This window comes from Pongo pygmaeus, chromosome 10, assembly GCF_028885625.2.
Source record: "Pongo pygmaeus isolate AG05252 chromosome 10, NHGRI_mPonPyg2-v2.0_pri, whole genome shotgun sequence".
NCBI classification, from domain to species: Eukaryota; Metazoa; Chordata; class Mammalia; order Primates; family Hominidae; genus Pongo; species Pongo pygmaeus.
The window spans coordinates 62,583,427-62,607,790 of NC_072383.2; the positions used below are offsets into that span (position 1 = coordinate 62,583,427).

The window sequence follows — 24,364 nt, forward strand, 5'->3', positions numbered from 1 at the left end:
GACAGAGCAAGACCCTGACTCAAAAAATCTGCTGCTGGCTTAACGAAGCAAATTGGATTAACATACTAAAAGGAAGAGACCTCAAATACACACAGACTACAGCCGTGGTTTATATGAATCGAAGAAACAACTCTGAATACCTTATATTTAAGTAATGAATTTTGTTTTCAACACCTAAAAAAGCCTGACCTTTTAACTGAGTACTTTAGTCACTGCTAGAGAAGGCTTGCTTTTTCTGGACAAAACACCCTTCAAGACATAATTTTTTTTTTTTAATAAAAAAGGAATTTTGTGAGCAGACAAGTAAGTGCAGTAGTTGGAAGAGTAGTGAACCTAAAGTGCAGGAGGAAAATTAAATCAAGACTGATGTCAACATGGCTTGGTAGAAACTAACAGACAATGAAGCATATATGGCAGGAAGAAATGTGTAGTCAAAATGCAAGCCTCTTAAACATCAGCTATAAAAGACTCTGAAGCTCTTGAGCACAACCTAAGAAATATATTTTACAACTCGGGAAGAAAGAGAGATAGATAATGATTACCTTTATCAAGTGTAACACACATACTCACACACACGGACATTTTCTATTCTATTCTATTCCAGAGGAAATAAAAAATGTTGGTAGTTACTAAACTGATTTCACAACTCACTCAAGGGTTGGGACCAGAGGTTTGAATGACACTGAGCTAGGGTGTGTAACTACACAAGAAAAGTTAGGAACGTCTTGCCTGGAGTATTTCATAGTCTCAGCATTCAGCTGAAAGCAAAAAGAGAACTGAAACGAATAGAGCATTTGGTTTTAAAGCGAAGAGAGGAATGCTGAACCCAGGGTCAGAGGACTCTGCCTCAACTACTCATGTCTTAGACAAGTTGCTTTCTGGGCCTCCATGGGGAAGGGGTTGGAGTGGATGTTTCCAAAGGTCACACATTCCATAATTCTGCAATACACAAGCAAAATTAACTCTGGAAAAAAAATGAAGTCTTGTGACAACACCCATTAGATAGAAAATGAAACACTGACAGTCTCTAATGCAACAGTCAGGTGTTCAATCACACTAATTGAATTTTCTTGATTCTTGTGAGGCAACACACACCCTCAATAGTTCGACGGTCGGCCTACCAGATTAGTTCACTTCAGGATTTTTTTTTTTTTTTTTTTTTGAGACGGAGTTTCGCTCTGTCGCCAGGCTGGAATGCAGTGGCGCGATCTCGGCTCACTGCAACTTCCGCCTCCCGGGTTCAAGCGATTCTCCTTCCTCAGCCTCCCAAGTAGCTGGGACTACAGGTGCGCGCCACCACGCCCAGCTAGAATTATTGTATTTCTAGTAGAGACGGGGTTTCACCCTGTTGGCCAGGATGGTCTCGATCTCTTGACCTTCTGATCCGCCCGCCTCGGCCTCCCAAAGTGCTGGGATTACATGAGTGAGCCACCGCGCCCGGCCCAGGCTTATTTTTATTGACATCAGATACAGACATTGTATACAGGCACAAACGTGGAGGTGGTCTAGGTCCCTCATAATGGGGACTGGACTTGGCTGTGATCCTCTAATCCAAAAGAAAAACAATCAGGCCTTGAGTGCTCTTAGCACCTGATCCTCATTGGTTCAACCCATCCTCCACTGGTCTCCACATGTTTATCTTGAGATATTAACGTAAACTCCACAGCAGTACGGTCCAGACTAGAAGCTCTGTGTGCTGTACGCATGTGCCTCAGTCCAGAAAGGAAGAGAGTGTTGCAGTCCCTTACCGGCATAAAGGGCCTCAGGTGGGAAAACCAAACCTACCCAAGGATAAGACAGCCAGTTCGGGGAGGCGGGTGGTGGGGACCGGGAAAGAGAGCAACAAACCGGGGAGTCAGCCCGAGAGATAGAGGGGCGGGGCAGAAACAGAAGAGTTACCATGCCGCCGAGCACTTCGTCCTGGTCGTCCGTGAGGAGCAGCACCACGTTGGGCCTCCGGGTTCCCGCCGCCACCCCGAAGACCCGCAGGCAGGCGCCCAGCACCAGCAGCAGCAGCGCTGGGCTGCAGGAGGGCAGGTGGCGGGGGCTGCCCCGCCAGAGCCGACCTGGGACCAGAGGCAGGAGCCGCATGGCGGACAGGCTCCGGGGTGACCCCAGGACGGGACGGGACGGAGGGACGCACAGGTAGCTGAAGGGCGAGAGGCCGACAGCCGCAGGAAGAAAAAGCCGTGCCTTGAAGGCCGGTGGCTGGGGTCAGACGTTTTCTCCCTAGGCGCGATCACGTGAGCTGGGGACAGGGGGCGGAGCACGCTGCGCGGTCACGTGACGGCCGGCGTGGGCGGGGCCGCGGACTGGCGCAGCCGGGAGGGAGGCATCAAGCAGTGGCGGAAAAGGGGCGGAGAACCGGAAAAAAGGGCGGAGAACCGGGAAAAGGTCAAGACCCGTGCGTACCTCTCACGCAGGCTCAGGTTGCGTTCTGGTAGGACGTGTTTCTGAACGCTTGGTGGAAAGATTTAAATAGGGGGAAGAGAAGATGAAAAGCAGGAAAGAGTTGGCAAATACTAACCAACCGATTAAGGAGGAGAAAGGAGGACTGCACATGACAGATATTATCATCAGCTGGTGAGGAAAGTGGACTCTACCATATTTAATCCCCAAGGCGACGGGCACTTAGTCAAGGCCCGGATGTTTAATCGTTTTTAATTTTCTCTACAACTTGTGAGATAAATCTTAACATTCTCATTTGGCTCAGCCATTAAATTCGGAACTGGTTAGCTCTCTTAACTCCAAAGCCTGATTATGTTCTGCTTTCCTCAGCAGACATCGTAGTTTCAAACAATTTAGGGATGTCCTGACAGCTTTATCCTAATGGTTATCCTAATGGTCCTTGGTGACTTTTTAAACACCCTCTCGGAACATGTTGGAGGATGTGCAGATCGAACAAAAATCTTGAAACGTGGTCATCCAACTGCATTATTAAGTAATCTTTAGCGGGGAATAACCCTTGAAGCTAGCTCCAGATATTTCTGTGGTCGCTCTGGAACAATTAGACCTTGCCCCTCTCCTGACGTCGGGCGCGGTGGCTCACGCTTGTAATCCCAGCACTTTGGGAGGCGGGTGGATCACCTGAGGTCAGGAGTTTTAGACCAGCCTGGCCAACGTGGGGAAACCCGTCTCTACTAAAATACAAAAATTAGCTGGGCGTGGTGGCAGGTGCCTGTAATCCCAGCTACTCGGTAGGCTGAGGCACGAGAATCGCTTGAACCCGGGAGGCGGAGCTTGCAGTGAGCCACTGCACTCTGGCCTCGGGGACAGAGCGAGACTCTTGTCTCAAAACAAACAAACAAACAAACAAAAAATCACAGAGATCTTCCTGGCAAGGTGAACTGTCAAGTCATATCCCCAGACCGATACAACAAGGTATACCTCCTTGCTAGTAAAAGTGCTTTCTCTGAGTTGAACTGTTTGCCAAGAAGAGTCTCTTAAAACTCGTGAAAACTATCCCAGAACTTAAAGTATTAAAAAAAAAAAAAACTCGTGAAAACACTATACTATAAGGTAAAAATAATGATGGAAACACTTTGAAACCTCATGTGTACAAGGATAGGGCTTATGCAAAAAAAAAAAAAAAAAAAAGAATTACCTTTATTACTTTGTTTTTTTTCACCACAGAGGGGTAATGTGCGGAGTCCTAACAAGGTTTGAGGTAGGGGTGGTAACTCACACATAGCATGAAAATCCAATCATCAGGCTTATGAACCACAAAAGGATCTTAATACTTTTTTTTTTAAGTAAGCCTACAGAAGGCAAAAGAAGCTTTAAAAAAGCTGAAGTAGTTTTTCTGCAAGAAACAATTATGCTGGAAATATGGTCAGAGCAGTTCCTAGACAACCAGAATACTTGGTTACAGCCTTGGCCTAGGCCAATTTTTCAAGCTGGTTAGAATAACCAATCCTTATGTATTCAGGTTTGAAGACTTCCAGGAAGACTTTCTTGCACAAAAAAAAAAAAAAAACTATTTCATCTGTATTGAAGCCCCAAATTGTAAAATTGTTTCTTTTCTATTTTTTTTTCAAGGTTAGATTATAAACTATTTGAGGCCAGAAATTGTGTAATTAGTTGCCCACTTTGTTCAGGATGCTGCTGTCAGAGGCGATTGAACCAGAGCAACTCCATCTTGAAAAGGGGCTGAGTAAAATAAGGCTGAGGCCTGCTGTGCTGCATTCCCAGATGGTTATGCATTCTAAGTCACAGGATGAGATAGGAGGTCATAAAGATACAAGATACAAGATGCAGGTCATAAAGAGCTTACTGATGAAACAGGTGGCGGTAAAGAAGCCGGCTAAAACCCACCAAAACCAAGATGGTGATGAAAGTGACCTCTGGTCGTCCTCACTGCTAAATTCCCACCAGCGCCATGACAGTTTACAAACGCCATGGGAATGTCAGGAAGGTACCCTCTATGGTCTAAAAAGGGGAGGCATGAATAATCCATCCTTTGTTTAGCATATCAACAAGAAATAACCATAAAAATGGGCAACCAGTAGCCCTCGGGCTGCTCTGCCTATGGAGTAGCCATTCTTTTATTCCTCTACTTTCTTAATAAACTTGCTTTCACTTTACTCTATGGTCTTGTCCCGAATTCTTCCTTGCTCGAGATCCAAGAACCCTTTCTTGGTGTCTGGATCAGGACCCCTTTCCGGTAACACTGCTACACTAGTGCTGAAGAGACATTGTCCCTCGTTCATGGAATTTGCAGTCTAATGGCAGAGAGATGGACAATCTAATCTTGTATCTTGCATATGATTACAAAACAGACATGCTATGAAGGAAAAGTAAAGGGTGCAATGAGCATTTAAGGTGGTGGGAGGCTGACTTAGTCTAAGGTGCCCTGAGGAAGTGATCTTTGAGTGAAATCTGAAGTTTGAGTAGGAGATAATTTGTTAATGGAGTATTGAGGTGGTGGAATGTCTCCTAAACACAGAGTACAGCATATGCAAAGGTTCTGAGCTGGTGCATTGCAATAACTAAAAGAAGCCAGTGTGGTTAGAGCAGAGGGAGAGAGGTGGTAAGGACCCAGATCCTATTTTAAGGACTTGGGTTTTTGTAGTAAGGCTAATTGGAAATTACTGAAAGAATATAAGAGAAATATAATCATACATGAACTTTTAGAAGATCCTTTAGACTGTGGCATGAAGAACAGATTGGAAGAGGACAAGCATGGGTGAGGGTAGACCAATTAGGTGGAGAGGAAAGTGGATAACAGGGACAGATTCAAATTTTGTGGGGCCTGAAGTTTGTGTGCATTTGGCGACTGGAGGCTCCTTAAGAAAAAGAATAACAATTTTAGATACACAAGTAGGTACACAACTGAGTATTTAGACTAAAACAAAATACAACGTTATAAATTTTTAAAAGTTGAAAAATATTACAAATAATGCAAAAATTTAAAGTAACATTTTTATTAAGTAACTGCCAGGCATACTTCTTCATACTTGTTTCCCCTTACATTATATGGCTATGTACTCTTTAATCATCTCTTCATATGATGATAGTTTATAATATTTTCTAAAGAGAATAGAAAGATAATTTAGTTTTTTCTCTAGTGTGTTTGATCAGTATTTGCTTTTTAGTGGTGATAATTCAGAAAAGTTATTTTTTACCTGCTCAGTTCATTATTGTTTTTTTATATATATATATAAAAACATATTTATATATATGTTTTTATATATACATTATATATAATTTATATATGTTTAGTATTTTTGTCAAATTTTTTTGTCAATTTTTTTGTCAAATTTCAGAAAACTCTATCAAATATCCTCTTAACATAGGCATTTCGTGACATTCTGCATTTTATATTATATTATATTATATTATATTATTTTATTTTATTTTATTTTTTGAGATGGAGTCTGTCTGCGCTCTTGGCTCACTGCAACCTCCGCCTCCCAGGTTCAAGCAATTCTCCTGCCTCAGCCTCCTGAGTAGCTGGCATTACAGGCATGAGTCACTATGCCCGGCTAATTTTTGTATTTTTAGTAGAGATGGGGTTTTGCCATGTTGGCCAGGCTGGTCTTGAACTCCTGACTTCAGGTGATCTACCCGCCGCAGCCTCCCAAAGTGCTGGGATTATAGCTGTGAGTTTTATTTTATTTTATTATTATTATACTTTAAGTTTTAGGGTACATGTGCACAATGTGCAGGTTAGTTACATATGTATACATGTGCCATGCTGGTGTGCTGCACCCATTAACTCGTCATTTAGCATTAGGTATATCTCCAAAAGCTATCCCTCCCCCCTCCCCCCACCCCACAACAGTCCCCAGAGTGTGATGTTCCCCTTCCTGTGTCCATGTGTTCTCATTGTTCAATTCCCACCTATGAGTGAGAATATGCGGTGTTTGGTTTTTTGTTCTTGCGATAGTTTACTGAGAATGATGATTTCCAATTTCATCCATGTCCCTACAAAGGACATGAACTCATCATTTTTTATGGCTGCATAGTATTCCATGGTGTATATGTGCCACATTTTCTTAATCCAGTCTATCATTGTTGGACATTTGGGTTGGTTCCTAGTCTTTGCTATTATGAATAGTGCCGCAATAAACATACGTGTGCATGTGTCTTTATAGCAGCATGATTTATAGTCCTTTGGGTATATACCCAGTAATGGGATGGCTGGGTCAAATGGTATTTCTAGTTCTAGATCCCTGAGGAATTGCCACACTGACTTCCACAATGGTTGAACTAGTTTACAGTCCCACCAACAGTGTAAAAGTGTTCCTATTTCTCCACATCCTTTCCAGCACCTGTTGTTTCCTGACTTTTTAATGATCTCCATTCTAACTGGTGTGAGATGGTATGTCATTGTGGTTTTGATTTGCATTTCTCTGATGGCCAGTGATGGTGAGCATTTTTTCACGTGTTTTTTGGCTGCATAAATGTCTTCTTTTGAGAAATGTCTGTTCATGTCCTTCACCCACTTTTTGATGGGGTTGTTTGTTTTTTTCTTGTAAATTTGTTTGAGTTCATTGTAGATTCTAGATATTAGCCCTTTGTCAGATGAGTAGGTTGCGAAAATTTTCTCCCATTCTGTAGGTTGCCTGTTCACTCTGATGGTAGTTTCTTTTGCTGTGCAGAAGCTCTTGAGTTTAATTAGATCCCATTTGTCAATTTTGGCTTTTGTTGCCATTGCTTTTTGTGTTTTAGACATGAAGTCCTTGCCCATGCCTATGTCCTGAATGGTAATGCCTAGGTTTTCTTCTAGGGTTTTTATGGTTTTAGGTCTAACATTTAAGTCTTTAATCCATCTTGAATTAATTTTTGTATAAGGTGTAAGGAAGGGATCCAGTTTCAGCTTTCTACATATGGCTCGCCAGTTTTCCCCGCACCATTTATTAAATAGGGAATCCTTTCCCCATTTCTTGTTTTTCTCAGGTTTGTCAAAGATGAGATAGTTGTAGATATGCGGCGTTATTTCTGAGGGCTCTGTTCTGTTCCATTTATCTATATCTCTGTTTTGGTACCAGTACCATGCTGTTTTGGTTACTGTAGCCTTGTAGTATAGTTTGAAGTCAGGTAGCGTGATGCCTCCAGCTTTGTTCTTTTGGCTCAGGATTGACTTGGCGATGCGGGCTCTTTTTTGGTTCCATATGAACTTTAAAGTAGTTTTTTTCCAATTCTGTGAAGAAAGTCATTGGTAGCTTGATGGGGATGGCATTGAATCTATAAATTACCTTGGGCAGTATGGCCATTTTCATGATATTGATTCTTCCTTCCCATGAGCATGGAATGTTCTTCCATTTGTTTGTATCCTCTTTTATTTCCTTGAGCAGTGGTTTGTAGTTCTCCTTGAAGAGGTCCTTCACGTCCCTTGTAAGTTGGATTCCTAGGTATTTGATTCTCTTTGAAGCAATTGTGAATGGGAGTTCACTCATGATTTGGCTCTCTGTTTGTCTGTTATTGGTGTATAAGAATGCTTGTGATTTTTGTACATTGATTTTATATCCTGAGACTTTGCTGAAGTTGCTTATCAGCTTAAGGAGATTTTGGGCTGAGACAATGGGGTTTTCTAGATATACAATCATGTCATCTGCAAACAGGGACAATTTGACTTCCTCTTTTCCTAATTGAATACCCTTTATTTCCTTCTCCTGCCTAATTGCTCTGGCCAGAACTTCCAACACTATGTTGAATAGGAGTGGTGAGAGAGGGCATCCCTGTCTTGTGCCAGTTTTCAAAGGGAATACTTCCAGCTTTTGCCCATTCAGTATGATATTGGCTGTGGGTTTGTCATAGATAGCTCTTATTATTTCGAGATACATCCCATCAATACCTAATTGATTGAGAGTTTTTAGCATGAAGGTTGTTGAATTTTGTCAAAGGCCTTTTCTGCATCTATTGAGATAATCATGTGGTTTTTGTCATTGGTTCTGTTTATATGCTGGATTACATTTATTGATTTGTGTATATTGAACCAGCCTTGCATCCCAGGGATGAAGCCCACTTGATCATGGTGGATAAGCTTTTTGATGTGCTGCTGGATTCGGTTTGCCAGTATTTTATTGAGGATTTTTGCATCTAAAATTCTCTTTTTTGGTTGTGTCTCTGCCTGGCTTTGGTATCAGAATGATGCTGGCCTCATAAAATGAGTTAGGGAGGATTCCCTCTTTTTCTATTGATTGGAATAGTTTCAGAAGGAATGGTACCACTTCCTCCTTGTACCTCTGGTAGAATTCGGCTGTGAATCCATCTGGTCCTGGACTCTTTTTGGTTGGTAAGCTATTGATTATTGCCACAATTTCAGCTCCTGTTTTTGGTCTATTCAGAGAGTCAAGTTCTTCCTGGTTTAGTCTTGGGAGGGTGTATGTGTCGAGGAATTTATCCATTTCTTCTAGATTTTCTAGTTAATTTGTGTAGAGGTGTTTGTAGTGTTCTCTGATGGTAGTTTGTATTTCTGTGGGATCGGTGGTGATATCCCCTTTATCATTTTTTATTGTGTCTATTTGATTCTTCTCTCTTTTCTTCTTTATGAATCTTGCTAGTGGTCTATCAATTTTGTTGATCCTTTCAAAAAACGAGCTCCTGGATTCACTAATTTTTTGAAGGGTTTTTTTGTGTTTCTATTTTCTTCAGTTCTGCTCTGATTTTAGTTATTTCTTGCCTTCTGCTAGCTTTTGAATGTGTTTGCTCTTGCTTTTCTAGTTCTTTTAATTGTGATGTTAGGGTGTCAATTTTGGATCGTTCCTGCTTTCTCTTGTGGGCATTTAGTGCTATAAATTTCCCTCTACACACTGCTTTGAATGTGTCCCAGAGATTCTGGTATGTTGTGTCTTGGTTCTCGCTGGTTTCAAAGAACATCTTTATTTCTGCCTTCATTTGGTTATGTACGCAGTAGTCATTCAGGAGCAGGTTGTTCAGTTTCCATGTAGTTGAGCGGTTTTGAGTGAGTTTCTTAATCCTGAGTTCTAGTTTGATTGCACTGTGGTCTGAGAGACAGTTTGTTATAATTTCTGATCTTTTACATTTGCTGAGGAGAGCTTTACTTCCAACTATGTGGTCAATTTTGGAATAGGTGTGGTGTGGTGCTGAAAAAAATGTATATTCTGTTGATTTGGGGTGGAGAGTTCTGTAGATGTCTATTAGGTCCACTTGGTGCAGAGCTGAGTTCAATTCCTGGGTATCCTTGTTAACTTTCTGTCTCGTTGATCTGTCTAATGTTGACAGTGGGGTGTTAATGTCTCCCATTATTAATGTGTGGGAGTCTAAGTCTCTTTGTAGGTCACTCAGGACTTGCTTTATGAATCTGGGTGCTCCTGTATTGGGTGCATATATATTTAGGATAGTTAGCTCTTCTTGTTGAATTGATCCCTTTACCATTATGTAATGGCCTTCTTTGTCTCTTTTGATCTTTGTTGGTTTAAAGTCTGCTTTATCAGAGACTAGGATTGCAACCCCTGCCTTTTTTTGTTTTCCATTTTCTTGGTAGATCTTCCTCCATCCTTTTATTTTGAGCCTATCTGTGTCTCTGCACGTGAGATGGGTTTCCTGAATACAGCACACTGATGGGTCTTGAGTCTTTATCCAATTTGCCAGTCTGTGTCTTTTAATTGGAGCATTTAGTCCATTTACAATTAAAGTTAATATTGTTATGTGTGAATTTGATCCTGTCATTATGATGTTAGCTGGTTATTTTGCTTGTTAGTTGATGCAGTTTCTTCCTAGCCTTGATGGTCTTTACAATTTGGCATGATTTTGCAGTGGCTGGTACCGGTTGTTCCTTTCCATGTTTAGTGCTTCCTTCAGGAGCTCTTTTAGGGCAGGCCTGGTGGTGACAAAATCTCTCAGCATTTGCTTGTCTGTAAAGTATTTTATTTCTCCTTCACTTATGAAGCTTAGTTTGGCTGGATATGAAATTCTGGGTTGAAAATTCTTTTCTTTAAGAATGTTGAATATTGGCCCCCACTCTCTTCTGGCTTGTAGAGTTTCTGCCGAGAGATCCGCTGTTAGTCTGATGGGCTTCTCTTTGTGGGTAACCAACCTTTCTCTCTGGCTGCCCTTAACATTTTTTCCTTCATTTCAACTTTGGTGAATCTGACAATTATGTGTCTTGGAGTTTTTCTTCTCGAGGAGTATCTTTGTGTCATTCTCTGTATTCCCTGAATCTGAATGTTGGCCTGCCTTGCTAGATTGGGGAAGTTCTCCTGGATAATATCCTGCAGAGTGTTTTCCAACTTGGTTCCATTCTCCCCGTCACTTTCAGGTACACCAATCAGACGTAGATTTGGTCTTTTCACATAGTCCCATATTTCTTGGAGGCTTTGCTTGTTTCTTTTTATTCTTTTTTCTCTAAACTTCCCTTCTCATGTCATTTCATTCATTTCATCTTCCATCACTGATACCCTTTCTTCCAGTTGATTACATCGGCTCCTGAGGCTTCCGCATTCTTCACGTAGTTCTCGAGCCTTGGCTTTCAGCTCCGTCAGCTCCTTTAAGCACTTCTCTGTATTGGTTATTCTAGTTATACATTCTTCTAAATTTTTTTCAAAGTTTTCAACTTCTTTGCCTTTGGTTTGAATATCCTCCTGTAGCTCGGAGTAGTTTGATCGTCTGAAGCCTTCTTCTCTCAACTCGTCAAAGTTATTCTCCGTCCAGCTTTGTTCTGTTGCTGGTGAGGAGCTGCGTTACTTTGGAGGGGGAGAGCCGCTCTGCTTTTTAGAGTTTCCAGTTTTTCTGCTTAGTTTTTTTCCCCATCTTTGTGGTTTTATCTACTTTTGGTCTTTGATGATGGTGATGTACAGATGGGTTTTTGGTGTGGACGTCCTTTCTGTTTGTTAGTTTTCCTTCTAACAGACAGGACCCTCAGCTGCAGGTCTGTTGGAGTTTGCTAGAGGTCCATTCCAGACCCTGTTTGCCTGGGTACCAGCAGCGGTGGCTGCAGAACAGCGGATTTTCGTGAACCGCGAATGCTGCTGTCTGATTGTTCCTCTGGAAGTTTTGTCTCAGAGGAGTACCCGGCCATGTGAGATGTCAGTCTGCCCCTACTGGGTGGCGCCTCCCAGTTAGGCTGCTCGGGGGTCAGGGGTCAGGGACCCACTTGAGGAGGCAGTCTGCCCGTTCTCAGATCTCCAGCTGCGTGCTGGGAGAACCACTGCTCTCTTCAAAGCTGTCAGACAGGGACATTTAAGTCTGCAGAGGTTACTGCTGTCTTTTTGTTTGTCTGTGCCCTGCCCCCAGAGGTGGAGCCTACAGAGGCAGGCAGGCCTCCTTGAGCTGTGGTGGGCTCCACCCAGTTCAAGCTTCCCAGCTGCTTTGTTTACCTAAGCAAGCCTGGGCAATGGTGGGCGCCCCTCCCCCAGCCTCGCTGCCATCTTGCAGTTTGATCTCAGACTGCTGTGCTAGCAATCAGTGAGACTTCTTGGCCTAGGACCCTCTGAGCCAGGTGTGGGATATAATCTCCTGGTATGCCGTTTTTTAAGCCCGTTGGAAAAGTGCAGTATTGGGGTGGGAGTGACCCGATTTTCCGGGTGCCATCTGTCACCCCTTTCTTTGACTAGGAAAGGGAACTCCCTGACCCTTGCGCTTCCCGAGTGAGGCAATGCCTCGCCCTGCTTCGACTTGCGCATGGTGCGCTGCACCCACTGTCCTGCGCCCACTGTCTGGCACTCCCTAGTGAGATGAACCTGGTACCTCAGATGGAAATGTAGAAATCACCCGTCTTCTGCATCGCTCACGCTGGGAGCTGTAGACTGGAGCTGTTCCTATTTGGCCATCTTGGCTCCAGCCCCCTAGGCGTGAGTTTTATGTTATCTTCCTCAATGCTAGTGTGAGATCAAATCAGAAAGAAATTTGAATATTTTTCACTGAGTTTATATAATTCACAAATTGTCAATTTAATAGCCTATTTATTACTTTCATTTGCAATTTATCTCTTCCTCTTTCCAACTTTATTGAGATATAATTGACAACAAAATTATGTATATTTAAGGTGTACAACATTATGTTTTCATATATGTATACAGTGTGAAATGATTATTCTCTTCCTCTTAATGAATTACTGTTTTTCTTATGATTGAAACTTTTTTTTGTTACTCTTTACTTCTCAATGTCAGGATAATTTCTCTTTACTTTCTCATTCATCTTTATCACTTTGGTTTTGTATCCTATTAATTTTTTTTTTTTTTTTTGAGACAGAGTCTTGCTCTGTCACCAGGCTAGAGTGCAGTGGCATGATCTCGGCTCACTACAACCTCCACCTCTCAGGTTCAAGCAATTCTCCTGCCTCAGCCTCCCAAGTAACTGGGATTACAGGTGTACACCACCACACCCAGCTAATTTTTGTATTTTTAGTAGACAGGGTTTCACCATATTGGTCTGGTCTCGAACTCCTGACCTCAGGCTGGTCTTGAACTCCTGACCTCAGGTGATCCACCCACCTTGGCCTCCCAAGGTGCTGGGATTACAGGCGTGAGCCACGGCACCCAGCCTAGCCAATTTGTTTTTTAAAGAGCATGCAGCCCTTTTTCCTAATCATTATAGTAGCTGTGTTAACAGATGACTGATTGTAAATGCTGTTTAACCACAGGTTAAAATAACAATCTTGTTTTACTTTGTTGAATAATGTCTCAGATGTTTTCAGTTGGCTAAAAATAATTAAAAATTGCTCATAGGTTTTCCTGTTAGAAAGTAGTGCCCAATAATTGCCAACTCATCAGTGGTTGTCATATCCAGAATAGAATATATAATATTATTTGGTGTTTGGTTATGTGTTTGACTTACCACTTTTTAAACATATTTTTTTCATTATTTCAATTTTTTCCATAAATTGTTTTAGTAAAATAAGTCGTGGTTTCATTTTGACATGTTTTTCCAAGAGCTTAAGCAAAAATGGATCCAATTCAGCTATTAGTTGAAAAATTCCTGTGGACTTTTCATTATAGGAACAATAGTACTTTTCTTCATGACCTCTGAAGTGTAACTTTCACTTAACGTTTAATAACCTCAAAATTTCCATCTCTGGCCATGTTGGAGTAACAGTGCCAGACTAATTCTCTTGCTAAAAACAACTAGAAAACAGGGCAATATAGATGCCTTTATACATGTGACAATAGTGAAGGACTCTGATCCACATGTAAAGAGAAACAAACAATTGCTCCAACTTTTTGCCTGGTGGAGGGACATTCTGAACCAGAGAGCAGGAAATAGGATCTCATGCTTGACAAAGTTGACTTGCTAATTTTGGGTGGAGAGAGATCAAAGTTGAGGGAGATTGAGGCAGCTGGAAGTTTGCAGGGAAGAATTCCAAAGAGAAGGGTGCTGTATAGATTTAAAAGCTCCATAAGTTTGTACAGATGTCTTTGCGAAATGTTGCTGAACACTGAGATGTGCATTCACAGGGTGAAACACCACCAGAAGGCAAGGCAAAGAATGACCAAGGTAATGTAAAATAAATAATTCTCAGAGGGGTTGGGATGTTTGAGATCCAGCCAGCCATAGGGGAAAGTCCTCCTTGATCATCAGGAGCACTCCTTAGGAACCTGGAAAGGTCATGCCCTAATAGTGGAGCTAAACTATCATGAGTAAAAAGTACTCTGCACCCACAGAAACAAAGCTTGGGTACAGCCCTCAAAAGATCAAACTAATTTGCAAGGAAAGTAACTTGCCTTCCAGAATAAGGCTCAACAGTCTTTCAGGGAAGACTATGAAACCTAGATATTCAACAATATGAAATTCACAATGTCCTGCGTTGAATAAGAAAATTACTACACAGGGCCCGGGCGTGGTGGCTCACGCCTGTAATCCCAGCACTTTGGGAGACTGAGGCGGATCATGAGGTCAGGAGATCAAGACCATCCTGTCACCCTGTCTCTACTAAACAATACAAAAAATTAGCTGGGCGTGGTGGCAGGCGCCAGTAGTCCCAGCTACTCGGGAGGATTAGGCAGGAGAATGGCGTGAACCTGGGAGGTGGAGGTTGAAGTGAGCCGAGATTGCGCCACTACACTCCAGCCTGGGCAACAGAGGAAGACTTCATCTCAAAAAAAAAAAAAAAAAAAAAAAAAATTACTATGTAGGCTCCCAAACAGGAAAATGTGACCCCATGACCAGAAGAAAAAATTGTCAATAGAAACAGATAATAAATGACAGGGATGAAGAAGTTAATGGATTAGTGTGTTAAAACTCCTATTATAACTTGTTCAAGTATTTAAAGAAAAACATGAGCCAACTGAGAAGAGAGGTGGAATATATATAACTGGGCCAGGCACAGTGGCACACACTTGTAATCCCAGCACTTTGGGAGGCCTAGGTGGGCAGATGGCTTGAGCCCAGGAGTTTGAGACCAGCCTGGGCGACTTGACAAAACCCCACCTCTACAAAAAAAAAAAAAAAAAAAAAAAAAAACAATACACAAAATTAGTTGGGCTTGGTGGTATGCTCCTGTAGTCCCAGCTACTCAGGAGGCTGAGATGGGAGGATCACTTGAGCCTGGGAGGTCTAGGCTGTAGTAAGCCATGATCGTACCACTGCACTCCAGCCTGGGTGACAGAGGGATACCCTGTCTCAAAAATAAATAAATACAAATAAAATCTATAACTGAATAGTACTATATCTGAAAATTCACTACATGGATTAACAGATAATTAAACAATATGGGGGGGGAGATAAGTCAACTTGAAGATATAGCAAGAGAAAAATACCCAAAATAAAGCAAAGAGAGAAAAAAATGAAAATAAAAATGAGCAGGGCCCCTGTGACCTGTGAAACAAAATCATGGGGTCTACTATTTACATAACTGGAATTCCAGAAGGAAGAAATAATTTTTCGAAGAAATAATAGTTGCTGTCTGCGTATAGAAAAAACTCTGATCTCAGATTCAAGAAATTCAATGAACCCCATGCAGAAAAAACATAAAGAAAATCATACTGAGAAACATCACAATCAAAATTCTAGAAACTAGTAATAAAGAAAAGTAGACTTTATGACAAAAATATTATTAGAGATAAAAACAGGGCATTTTATAATGATAAAAGGTTCAATCCATCAGGAAGATATAACAATTATAAATATATATGGACCTAACAAACAAAGTACCAAAATTCTTGAAGCAAAAACTGATAGAAATAAAGGAAAAAATGGACAACTCGATAATAGTTGGAAACTTCAATACTCCACTTTCAATAATGGATAGAGTAACTAGGCATAAGATGAACAAGGACATAGAAGACATGAATAACATTATAAAATAGGTAGACCTAACAGGGATCTACAGAACTCTCCGCCCAACAAGAGCAGAATCTCTACTCTTCTCAAGTGCCTGTGGAATATTCTCCAGGATAGACCATGTACTAGGCCATAAAACAAACCTCGATAAATCTAAAAGGGTAGAAATAATACAAATATGTTCTCTCACCACAATGAAATAAAATTAGAACATAAGATTCCCAGAGAAATTTGGGTAGCTCACAAATATTTGGAAATGAAACAACATACTCCTAAATAATCAGTGGATTAAAACAGAAATCAAAAGGGAAATTAGAAAATACTTTGAGATGAATGAATATGAATACACAGCATACCAAAACTTGGGATACAGCTAACATAGAGCTTGAAGAGTAATTTGCGGCTGTAAATGCCTATATTTAAAAAAAGAATGATCTCATATCATTAATTTAACCATCTACCTTAAGACACCAAAGAAAACAAAATAAACCTAAAGCAAGCAGAAGGAAGGAAATAATAAAAATTAGAGCAGAAATTAATGAAACAGAGGATAGAAAAAAATAGAGAAAAATCAATGAAAGCAAAAGCTGATTCTTTGGAAAGATTAACAAAATTGTCAAATCTTGGTGGTCCCTATCATATCTCCATTTAAGTAGCCAGTCTGGCCCCTGCAGAAAGGATCATGGGAAATGATCATAGCCTACCACAAGCTCAGCCAAGTATTAGTTCTGATGCTGTGGCCATGCTGGATTTGATACCTTTGCTAGACAAGATCAGTGTGACCACAGGTAAATTTTAAGCAGCCACCGATTTGGTGAATACATTCTTTTCTGTCCCTGTTGGAAAAGAGGCTCGGAAACACTCGACATTTATACGGAATGAACAACCAAAGACATCTACAGTTTTGCCCCAAGGTTATGTTAACTCATCTCTGTGTCACAATATGTAACTACGTGACTATGTGTTATAATACAGCTCTGACAAATCCAGACTGCCCAGGTATCCTGCAGAACATCTTACTCATCCAATACATTGATGACATCATGCTGATCAGGCAGGATGAAAAAGAGGTGTCTAGCATCTGGACACCTTGATAAGATACACGTGCTCCAGGGGGGTGGGAGACAGGCTCTATGAAAATTTAGAAACTTGGTACTTCAGTAAAGATTTTTAGAGGCCCTGGGGTGTGTCATGACATTGCCTCCAAAGTAAAAACAAACTGCTGCATTTTGCATTTCTTACTAGTGAGAAAGAAGCACAGTGCTTGGTAGAACTCTTTGGATTCTGGGTGCAATACATTGTATGCTTAGGAACACTGACCAGCCCATATATGAAAGGCTGCCAGCTTTGATGGGGACTGGAGCATAAAAGTGCTCTGTAACAGGCAGGGCTGACTACATAATCTGTGGGGTCCAATGTGAAACAAAAATGTGGGTTCCTTTGTTCAAAAAGCAGAAAAAATGTGCCACTTAAGTTACTAAAATATAAAACTTTTTCTTTAAAAATATCTTATTACTTACAAAATATAATAGGGGTTATAATAATACATGAGTAACAACATAATCTTAAATTTATATAATATAAATAATGAGACTTTATTATGTGATATCTTGATTACAAGTTTCTTCTGACTTGCTTTTCTGCAAATTCAATTGTTTTTTCTTTTAAACAGGGTCTCACTCCATCACCCAGGCTGGAGTGCAGTGGTGTAATCACAGCTGACCACAGCTTCAACCTCCTGGGCTCAAGCAATCCTCCTGCCTCAGCCTCCTGAGTAGCTGTGACTACTGGTGCATGTTACTGCACCCAGCTAATTTTTACATATTTTTGTAGAGATGAGCTCTCCCTACCTTGCCCAGGCTAACCTCAAACACCTGGCCTCAAGTGATTCTCCCACTTTTGCCTCCACAAAGTGTTGGGATTATAGGTGTGAGCCACCATGCCTGGCCTGCAAATTCATTTCCTAGGCCATCATACGTTTTCAGCAAATTCATTTTCAATTGATATAATTGAAAGCAATATCAGTGACTCTTGGAAAATGCAAGATTGCAAATATTTTTTGATAACATTAATTTTGAGAAAGATCTTTATTCTGATGTAACTGTTACTGTTGCTGTTAAGACTATTTTATAGGCTGTATGACAAAGGAATACATTTGACAACTTATTTCAAAATAGAAATTTTAGCACATGGGCCAAGTGTGGTGGCTCATGACTGTAATCCCAGCACTTGTAGGCTGAGGCAGGCAGATTGCCTGAGCTCAGGAGTTTGAGACCAGCCTGTGCAACGTGGCAAAACCCCATCGCTACAATAAAATACAAAAATTAGTTGTGTGTGGTTGTGTGCACCTATAGTTCCAGGAGGCTGAGATGAGAGGATCGCTTGTGCCCAGGAGGTTGAGGCTTCAGTGAGCAGTAATTGTACCACTGCACTCCAGCCTGGGTGACAAAGCTGGACCCTGTGTAAAAAAAAATTAGAAAGAAAGAAATTTTAGTACATGTAGAACTGACGATTCCTGTAGATTTTTTTTTTTTTTTTTGAGACGGAGTCTCACTCTATTGCCCAGGCTAGAGTGTAATGGTGCGATCTTGGCTCACTGCAGCCTACGCCTCCCAGGTTCAAGTGATTCTCCTGCCTCAGCCTCCTGAGTAGCTGGGATTACAGGCGTGCACCACCACGCTTGGCTAATTTTTGTAATTTTTTTCTTTTTTTTTTTTGAGACGGAGTCTTGCTCTGTTGCCCAGGCTGGAGTGCAGTGGCATGATCTCAGCTCACTGCAACCTCTACCTCCCGGATTCAAGCAGTTCTCTGCCTCTGCCTCCCAAGTAGCTGGGATTACAGGCACATGCCACCACTCTGGGCTAATTTTTTTTTTTTTTGTATTTTTAGTAGAGATGGGGTTTCACCATCTTGGCCAGGCTGGTCTTGAACCCCTGACCTCGTGATCTGCCTGCCTTAGTCTCCCAAAGTGCTGGGATTACAGGTGTGAGCCACCGCACCTGGCCTAATTTTTGTATTTTTAGTAGAGAGAGGGTTTCACCATGTTGGCCAGGCTGGTCTCAAACTCCTGACCTTGTGATCCACCCACCTTGGCCTCCCAAAGTGCTGAGATTACAGGTGTGAGCCACTGGACTCGGCTGAAAAATTTTTTGAAAAATATTTAACTCTTCCTACAAATCAGTTTTAAGTTGAATTTAATTTTTAATGTAAAGTATAAATTGTAATTTTGCAATTGTAAAATTGTAACTGGCATAACAATTACATTGTAACATTTCCTTTGACATTTCCAGTAACTTTTGAAGGTCATTTGAAAAACTCCATGGCTTCAAACTTTTATACGATTCAAAGTGCTTATTTATACATTCTATCACCATATCTCTAATTACAAGGAAAAAGTAATTTTAATTAATAATAGGCTCATCCGAAACTTCCTATGAAAATAGCGTTCTTTTTTGTCACATGTGAACATCTTTATATTTCTAAAGCTGTGGATATTTGATTTGCCATGCTGCAGAAGTTTTCAAAAGTAGAGACTCTACACTCTGAAGAATTGTAATAGTTCCCTAATATGGTTTATTACAATATCTAAGTATGCTTTTTTTTTTTTTTTTTGGTAATAATTTACTGACAGTGTGTACTGCCTGAACTGGCAATTTCTGTCCCATCTCTCAAGCCTGAAAATTAAGATTTGTGCAAATGCCACAAAGATGGGATTTGGGAAGTAGCCAGGCAAGCTAGGCTTCCACAGCAGGTCCCAGGGCTGGCTTTATGCAGAATCCCTTTACTCTCCTACTGCTGCCACCACTGCTGCTGCTTCTCAGCTATTGCTGCTGTCAACTGGCACTGGTCCCCACCTAGCTACTTTGGGGCCCTTAAGTGCCCATGACTGCCCTTAGGTGTGCACGTGTGACAACTGCATGGTGCCTGGTGCTGCCTGCTGGACCTCCTAGCTTGGCATAATTCCACTTCTCATGCACGTGGCCATTGTCCCATATGACTGCACTTATAAAACACCAATTCCTTCTTCTTTTTTTTTTTTTTTTGAGACGGAGTCTTGCTCTGTCGCCAGGCTGGAGTGCAGTGGTGCAATCTCAGCTCACTGCAACCTCCGCCCCCGGGGCTCAAGCGACTCCCCTTCCTCAGCCTCCCATATAGCTGGGACTACAGGCGAATGCCACCATACCCAGCTAATTTTTTTTGTTTTTTTTGTATTTTAGTGGAGATGGGGTTTCACCATGTTGGCCAAGATGGTCTCAATCTTCTGACCTCGTGATCTGCCCACCTCGGCAGATCCCAAAGTGCTGGGATTATAGCCGAGCCACTGTGCCTGGCCAAAACACCAAATTTAAAAACAAAATTGTTCACCATTTCAAGATGGTGATAATACAGCATTAAACCAGCAGTAAAGACCTTCTGAGAGTGGGGTTCTGTACAACATATCCATGAAGCCCATCCTGGTAGCAGGTCCTAGCTGTGGTTCAAGTAGCCCTTCTGCTTGGGCCATACACTCCAGCAGAGCCTAAGGTATTCCATGTGTAAGATGCGATGTGGTGCAAACCCCAATAGGAAAATCACAAGGCAGGCCCATAGGGTTTTGGGGCAAGGTCATGACATCTATAGCAGGAATTACACACCATTTGAAAAACTGCTCCTAGTGTACTGAGCCCAGATCAAGATGGAACTCTTATCCACGAGGCACCAAATGACCATGCTTTCTGAACTATTCATCATGAGTTAGGTTCTCCTGGATCTACCAAGTCATTAAGTTGGTCAGGACTAGCATTAATCCTTTGTAAGCTAAAACACTGCATTTGGGAACAAGCACAAGCAGGACCAGAGGGCAACAAACAAGTGCATGAATAGGTAGCCCAGACTCCCATATCACTAGTCATAGTTACACCACTTCTCTTCTCTCAGCTCATGCCCAAGGGCCTAGATGACCAGCTGAAGGAGGAGGAAAAAGCCCCAACTTGGTTTATAGACAAAACAGCATGGTGTATAGGTGCAAGGTAGAAATGGATGATAGCTGCAGTCACTCAGCATTGGCTTTGAATCATAGTAGTTTAAAAAAACAGCAACATAGTAACAGGAAGAGCTTTGGGTGGTACACCTGACCATTCAGTTTGTGTGGAAGGAAAAGTGGTCTGAGATTAGAATATATATGGATTCACTGGCAGTGGTGAATGGCGTTGGCTGGCTGGTCATGAGCCTGGAAGGAAGATCAGAAGATTGGAGAAAGGGAGGTCTGGGGTTGTGGCACATGGATGAACACATAGGAATAGGCACAAAATGGCCAGGCGTGGTGGCTCACGCTTGTAATCCCAGCACTTTGGGAGGCTGAGGCAGGCGGATCACCTGAGGTCAAGAGTTCTAGACCAGCCTGACCAACATGGAGAAACCCTGTCTCTACTGAAAATACAAAAATTAGCTGGGTATGGTGGCACATGCCCGAGGCTGAGGCAGGAGAATCACTTGAACCCAGGAGGAGGAGGTTGTGGTGAGCTGAGATCGTGCCATTGCATTCCAGCCTGGGCAACAAGAGTGAAACTCTGTCTCAAAAAAAAAAAGGAATAGGCAAAAAGTATGAAGATCTTTGTATCACATGCTTATGCCCAGCAGAAAGCATTCATGTTGGAAGGGGCACTAGACAACCAATTAGACAAAATGGCTTAGCCAATTGATATTAACCAGACTTTGTTGGTGGCCATTCAAGTGCTGGTACAATAGGCACATCACTTCCTTTATTTATTTTTTTTGAGACAGAGTCTCACTGTGTTGCCCAGGCTGGAGTGCAGTGGTGCAATCTCAGCTCACTGCAACCTCCGCCTCCCTGGTTCAAGCAATTCTCCTGCCTCAGCCTCCCAAGTAGCTGGGATTACAGGTGCCTGCCTCCGTGCCTAGCTCATTTTTGTATTTTTAGTAGAGATGGGGTTTCACCATGTTGGCCAGGCTGGTCTTGAACTCCTGACTTCGTGATCCACCTGCCTCGGCCTCCCAAAGTGCTGGGATTACAGGCGTGAGCCACTGCGCCTGGCCTACATCACTTCTTTTAAAACAATGTCACTGTGCCAGGAGTTTGAGATCAGCCTGGGCAATATAGCAAGACTCTGTCTCTAAAAAAAGAAAATCACTTTAATACAGATGAGAGACAGAGGCTTAATTTTTAGCTGATATGTATTGAGCAGCCATAAACTTTCTTTCTACTATTGCAAAGGAAAGGTTGTATTCTGTCACTTTGCAATCTTGTGTAATAATAATTAAGTAGTAAACTAGATACCCACAATTCCTGTAAGCATCATGACTTGAATATCATTCTGCATTAATAGTTTACTCACTGTCTACTATGTATTAATATGCATTTCCTAAATTCTGTCTAAGGTTTGATGGCTTTAAAAAGTACTAAAATTGGGGCCGCATCTTTGCTGTTTCCAAAACTCAGCCATTCCACCCTGTGGGCTTTGGAGAGTCCAAACCAACTGAGGGTGGAAGGGATCCCCCAGCACAGCACAGCTGTTCTACCAAAACATGGCCAGACTGCTTCTTTAAGTGAGTTGCTGATCTGTCCCTCCTCACTGGGCAGGACCTCTCAACTGGGGCCTCCAGCCACCCCTGCCAGTGTTCTCTGGCCAACAGAGATTTGAAAACTTCCTAGGACAAAGTTCCTAAAGGGAGGGGTGAGCTACCATCTTTGCTATTTGGGCGACCTAACCATTCTAGCCTCTAGGTGTTGAAGAGCCCAAGCCAACTGGGAGAGGAAGTATATCCCAGCACAGCATGGCTGCTCTATAAAAGCATGGCCAGACTGCTTCTTTAAGTGGGTCCCTGATCCCCTTCCTTCTGACTGGGTGAGATCTCCCAACCGGGGTCTTCAGCCACCTTCTACAGGTGTGTTTGAGCCAGCAGCAGGTGTGTACTTCCCTGGGATGGAGCTCTTAGAGGAAGGGGCAGGCTGCCTTCTTTGCTGTTTCACAGCCTTCACTGGTGATACTTCCAGGTACTGGAAAACCCAAGGTGACTGGGACCAGGCTGCCAGCAAACCACAGCAGCCCTACAGAAAAGTGGTCAGGCTGTTAAAACAAAAACAAAAACCATCCAAAGGTCAGCAACCTCAAAGACTGAAAATAGATAATCCCATAAAGATGAAAAAGAATCAGCACAAGAATGCTGAAAACTCAAAAAGGCAAAATGCCCTCTTTCCTCCAAATGACCGCATCACCTCTCCAGCAAGGGTTTGGAACCAGGCCAAGGCTGTGATGGCTGAAATGACAGAATTAGAATTCAGAATATGGATAGGAACAAACTTCACTGAATTAAAGGAGGTTGTTGTAACCCAATGGAAGGAAGCTAAAAATCATGATAAAACATCACAGGAGCTGTCAGACAAAATAGCCAGAGTAGAGAAGAATGTAACCAACCTGATAGCGCTGAAAAGCACACTATAAGAATTTCATAATGCAATCACAAGTATTAATAGCATAATAGATGAAGCAGAGAAAAGAATCTCAGAGCTTGAAGAATGTCTTTCTGAAATAAGACAGGCAGCCAAGAATAGAGAAGAAAGAATGAAAAGGAATGAACAAAACCTCTGAGAAATATGAGATTATGTAAAGAGACTGAATCTTTGATTGGTGTACCTGAAAGAGATAGGGCAAATGGAGCCAATTTGGAAAACACATTTCAGGATATCATCCATGAGAACTTCCCCAACCTAGCTAGACAGGCCAACATTCAAATTCAGGAAATGCAGAGAACCCCAGTAAGATACTCCATGAGAAGATTATCTCCAAGACACATAATTAACACAATCCCCAAGGTCAAAATGAAAGAAAAAATGTTAAGGGGACTTAGAGACAAAAGCCAGGTCACTTACAAAGGGAAGCCCAGCAGACTAACAACAGACCTCTCAGAGGAAAACCTATAAGCCAGAAGAGATTGGGGGCCAACACTCAAAATTCTTAAAGAAAATAATTTTCAACCCAGAATTTCATATCTGGCCAAACTAAGCTTCATAAGCAAAGGAGAAAAAAGATCGTTTTCAGACAAGCAAATGCTGAGGGAATTCGTTACTACCAGACCTGCCTTACAAGAGCTCCTGAAGGAAGCACTAAATATGGAAAGAAGGCTGGGCACGGTGGCTCATGTCTGTAATCCCAGCACTTTGGGAGGCCAAGGTGGGCACATCACTTGAGGCCAGGAGTTTGAGACCAGTCTGGGCAACATGATGAAACCCCGTCTCTACTAAAAATATAAAAATCAGCTGGGTGTCATGTTGCACACCTGTAATCCCGACTACCTGGGAGGCTGAGGCATGAGAATTGGTTGAACCCAGGAGGCAGAGGTTGCAGTGAGCCGAGACTGCGCCACTGCACTCCAGCCTGGGTGACAGATTGAGACTGTGTCTCAAAAAAAAAAAAAAAAAAATATATATATATATATATATAGAAGGCAAAGACTGTTATTAGCCACTGCAAAAACACACTATAGTACACAAAGCAGTGACACTATAAAACAACTACATAAACCAGCCTGCAAAATAACCAGTTAACAACATCATGATGACAGGATCAAATTTATACATATCAATAATAACCTTAAATGTAAATGGGCTAAATGCCCAATTAAAAGACACAGAATGGCAAGCTGGATAAAGAACCATGACCTAGTGGTATGCTGTCTTCAA

General features: G+C 42.0%; 1 protein-coding gene and 1 non-coding gene across 2 annotated transcripts in view; both read right to left on the minus strand.

Moving 5' to 3' along the window:
- The window catches only part of GNS (glucosamine (N-acetyl)-6-sulfatase), a 46,981-nt gene extending 43,410 nt beyond the window's left edge, over positions 1–3,571 (minus strand). The window contains exon 1 of the mRNA XM_054442087.2: positions 1,900–3,571. Within this exon, the coding sequence (XP_054298062.1) occupies positions 1,900–2,091 (192 nt within the window). The 5' untranslated portion in view covers positions 2,092–3,571. The remainder of the gene's footprint in view (positions 1–1,899) is intronic.
- Positions 3,572–3,627: 56 nt separating this feature from the next.
- LOC129011106 (small nucleolar RNA U13) lies at positions 3,628–3,732 on the minus strand. Its single transcript, XR_008493228.1, has one exon. It is a non-coding gene; the product is annotated as a small nucleolar RNA U13 (small nucleolar RNA).
- Between the last annotated feature and the right edge of the window lie 20,632 nt (positions 3,733–24,364).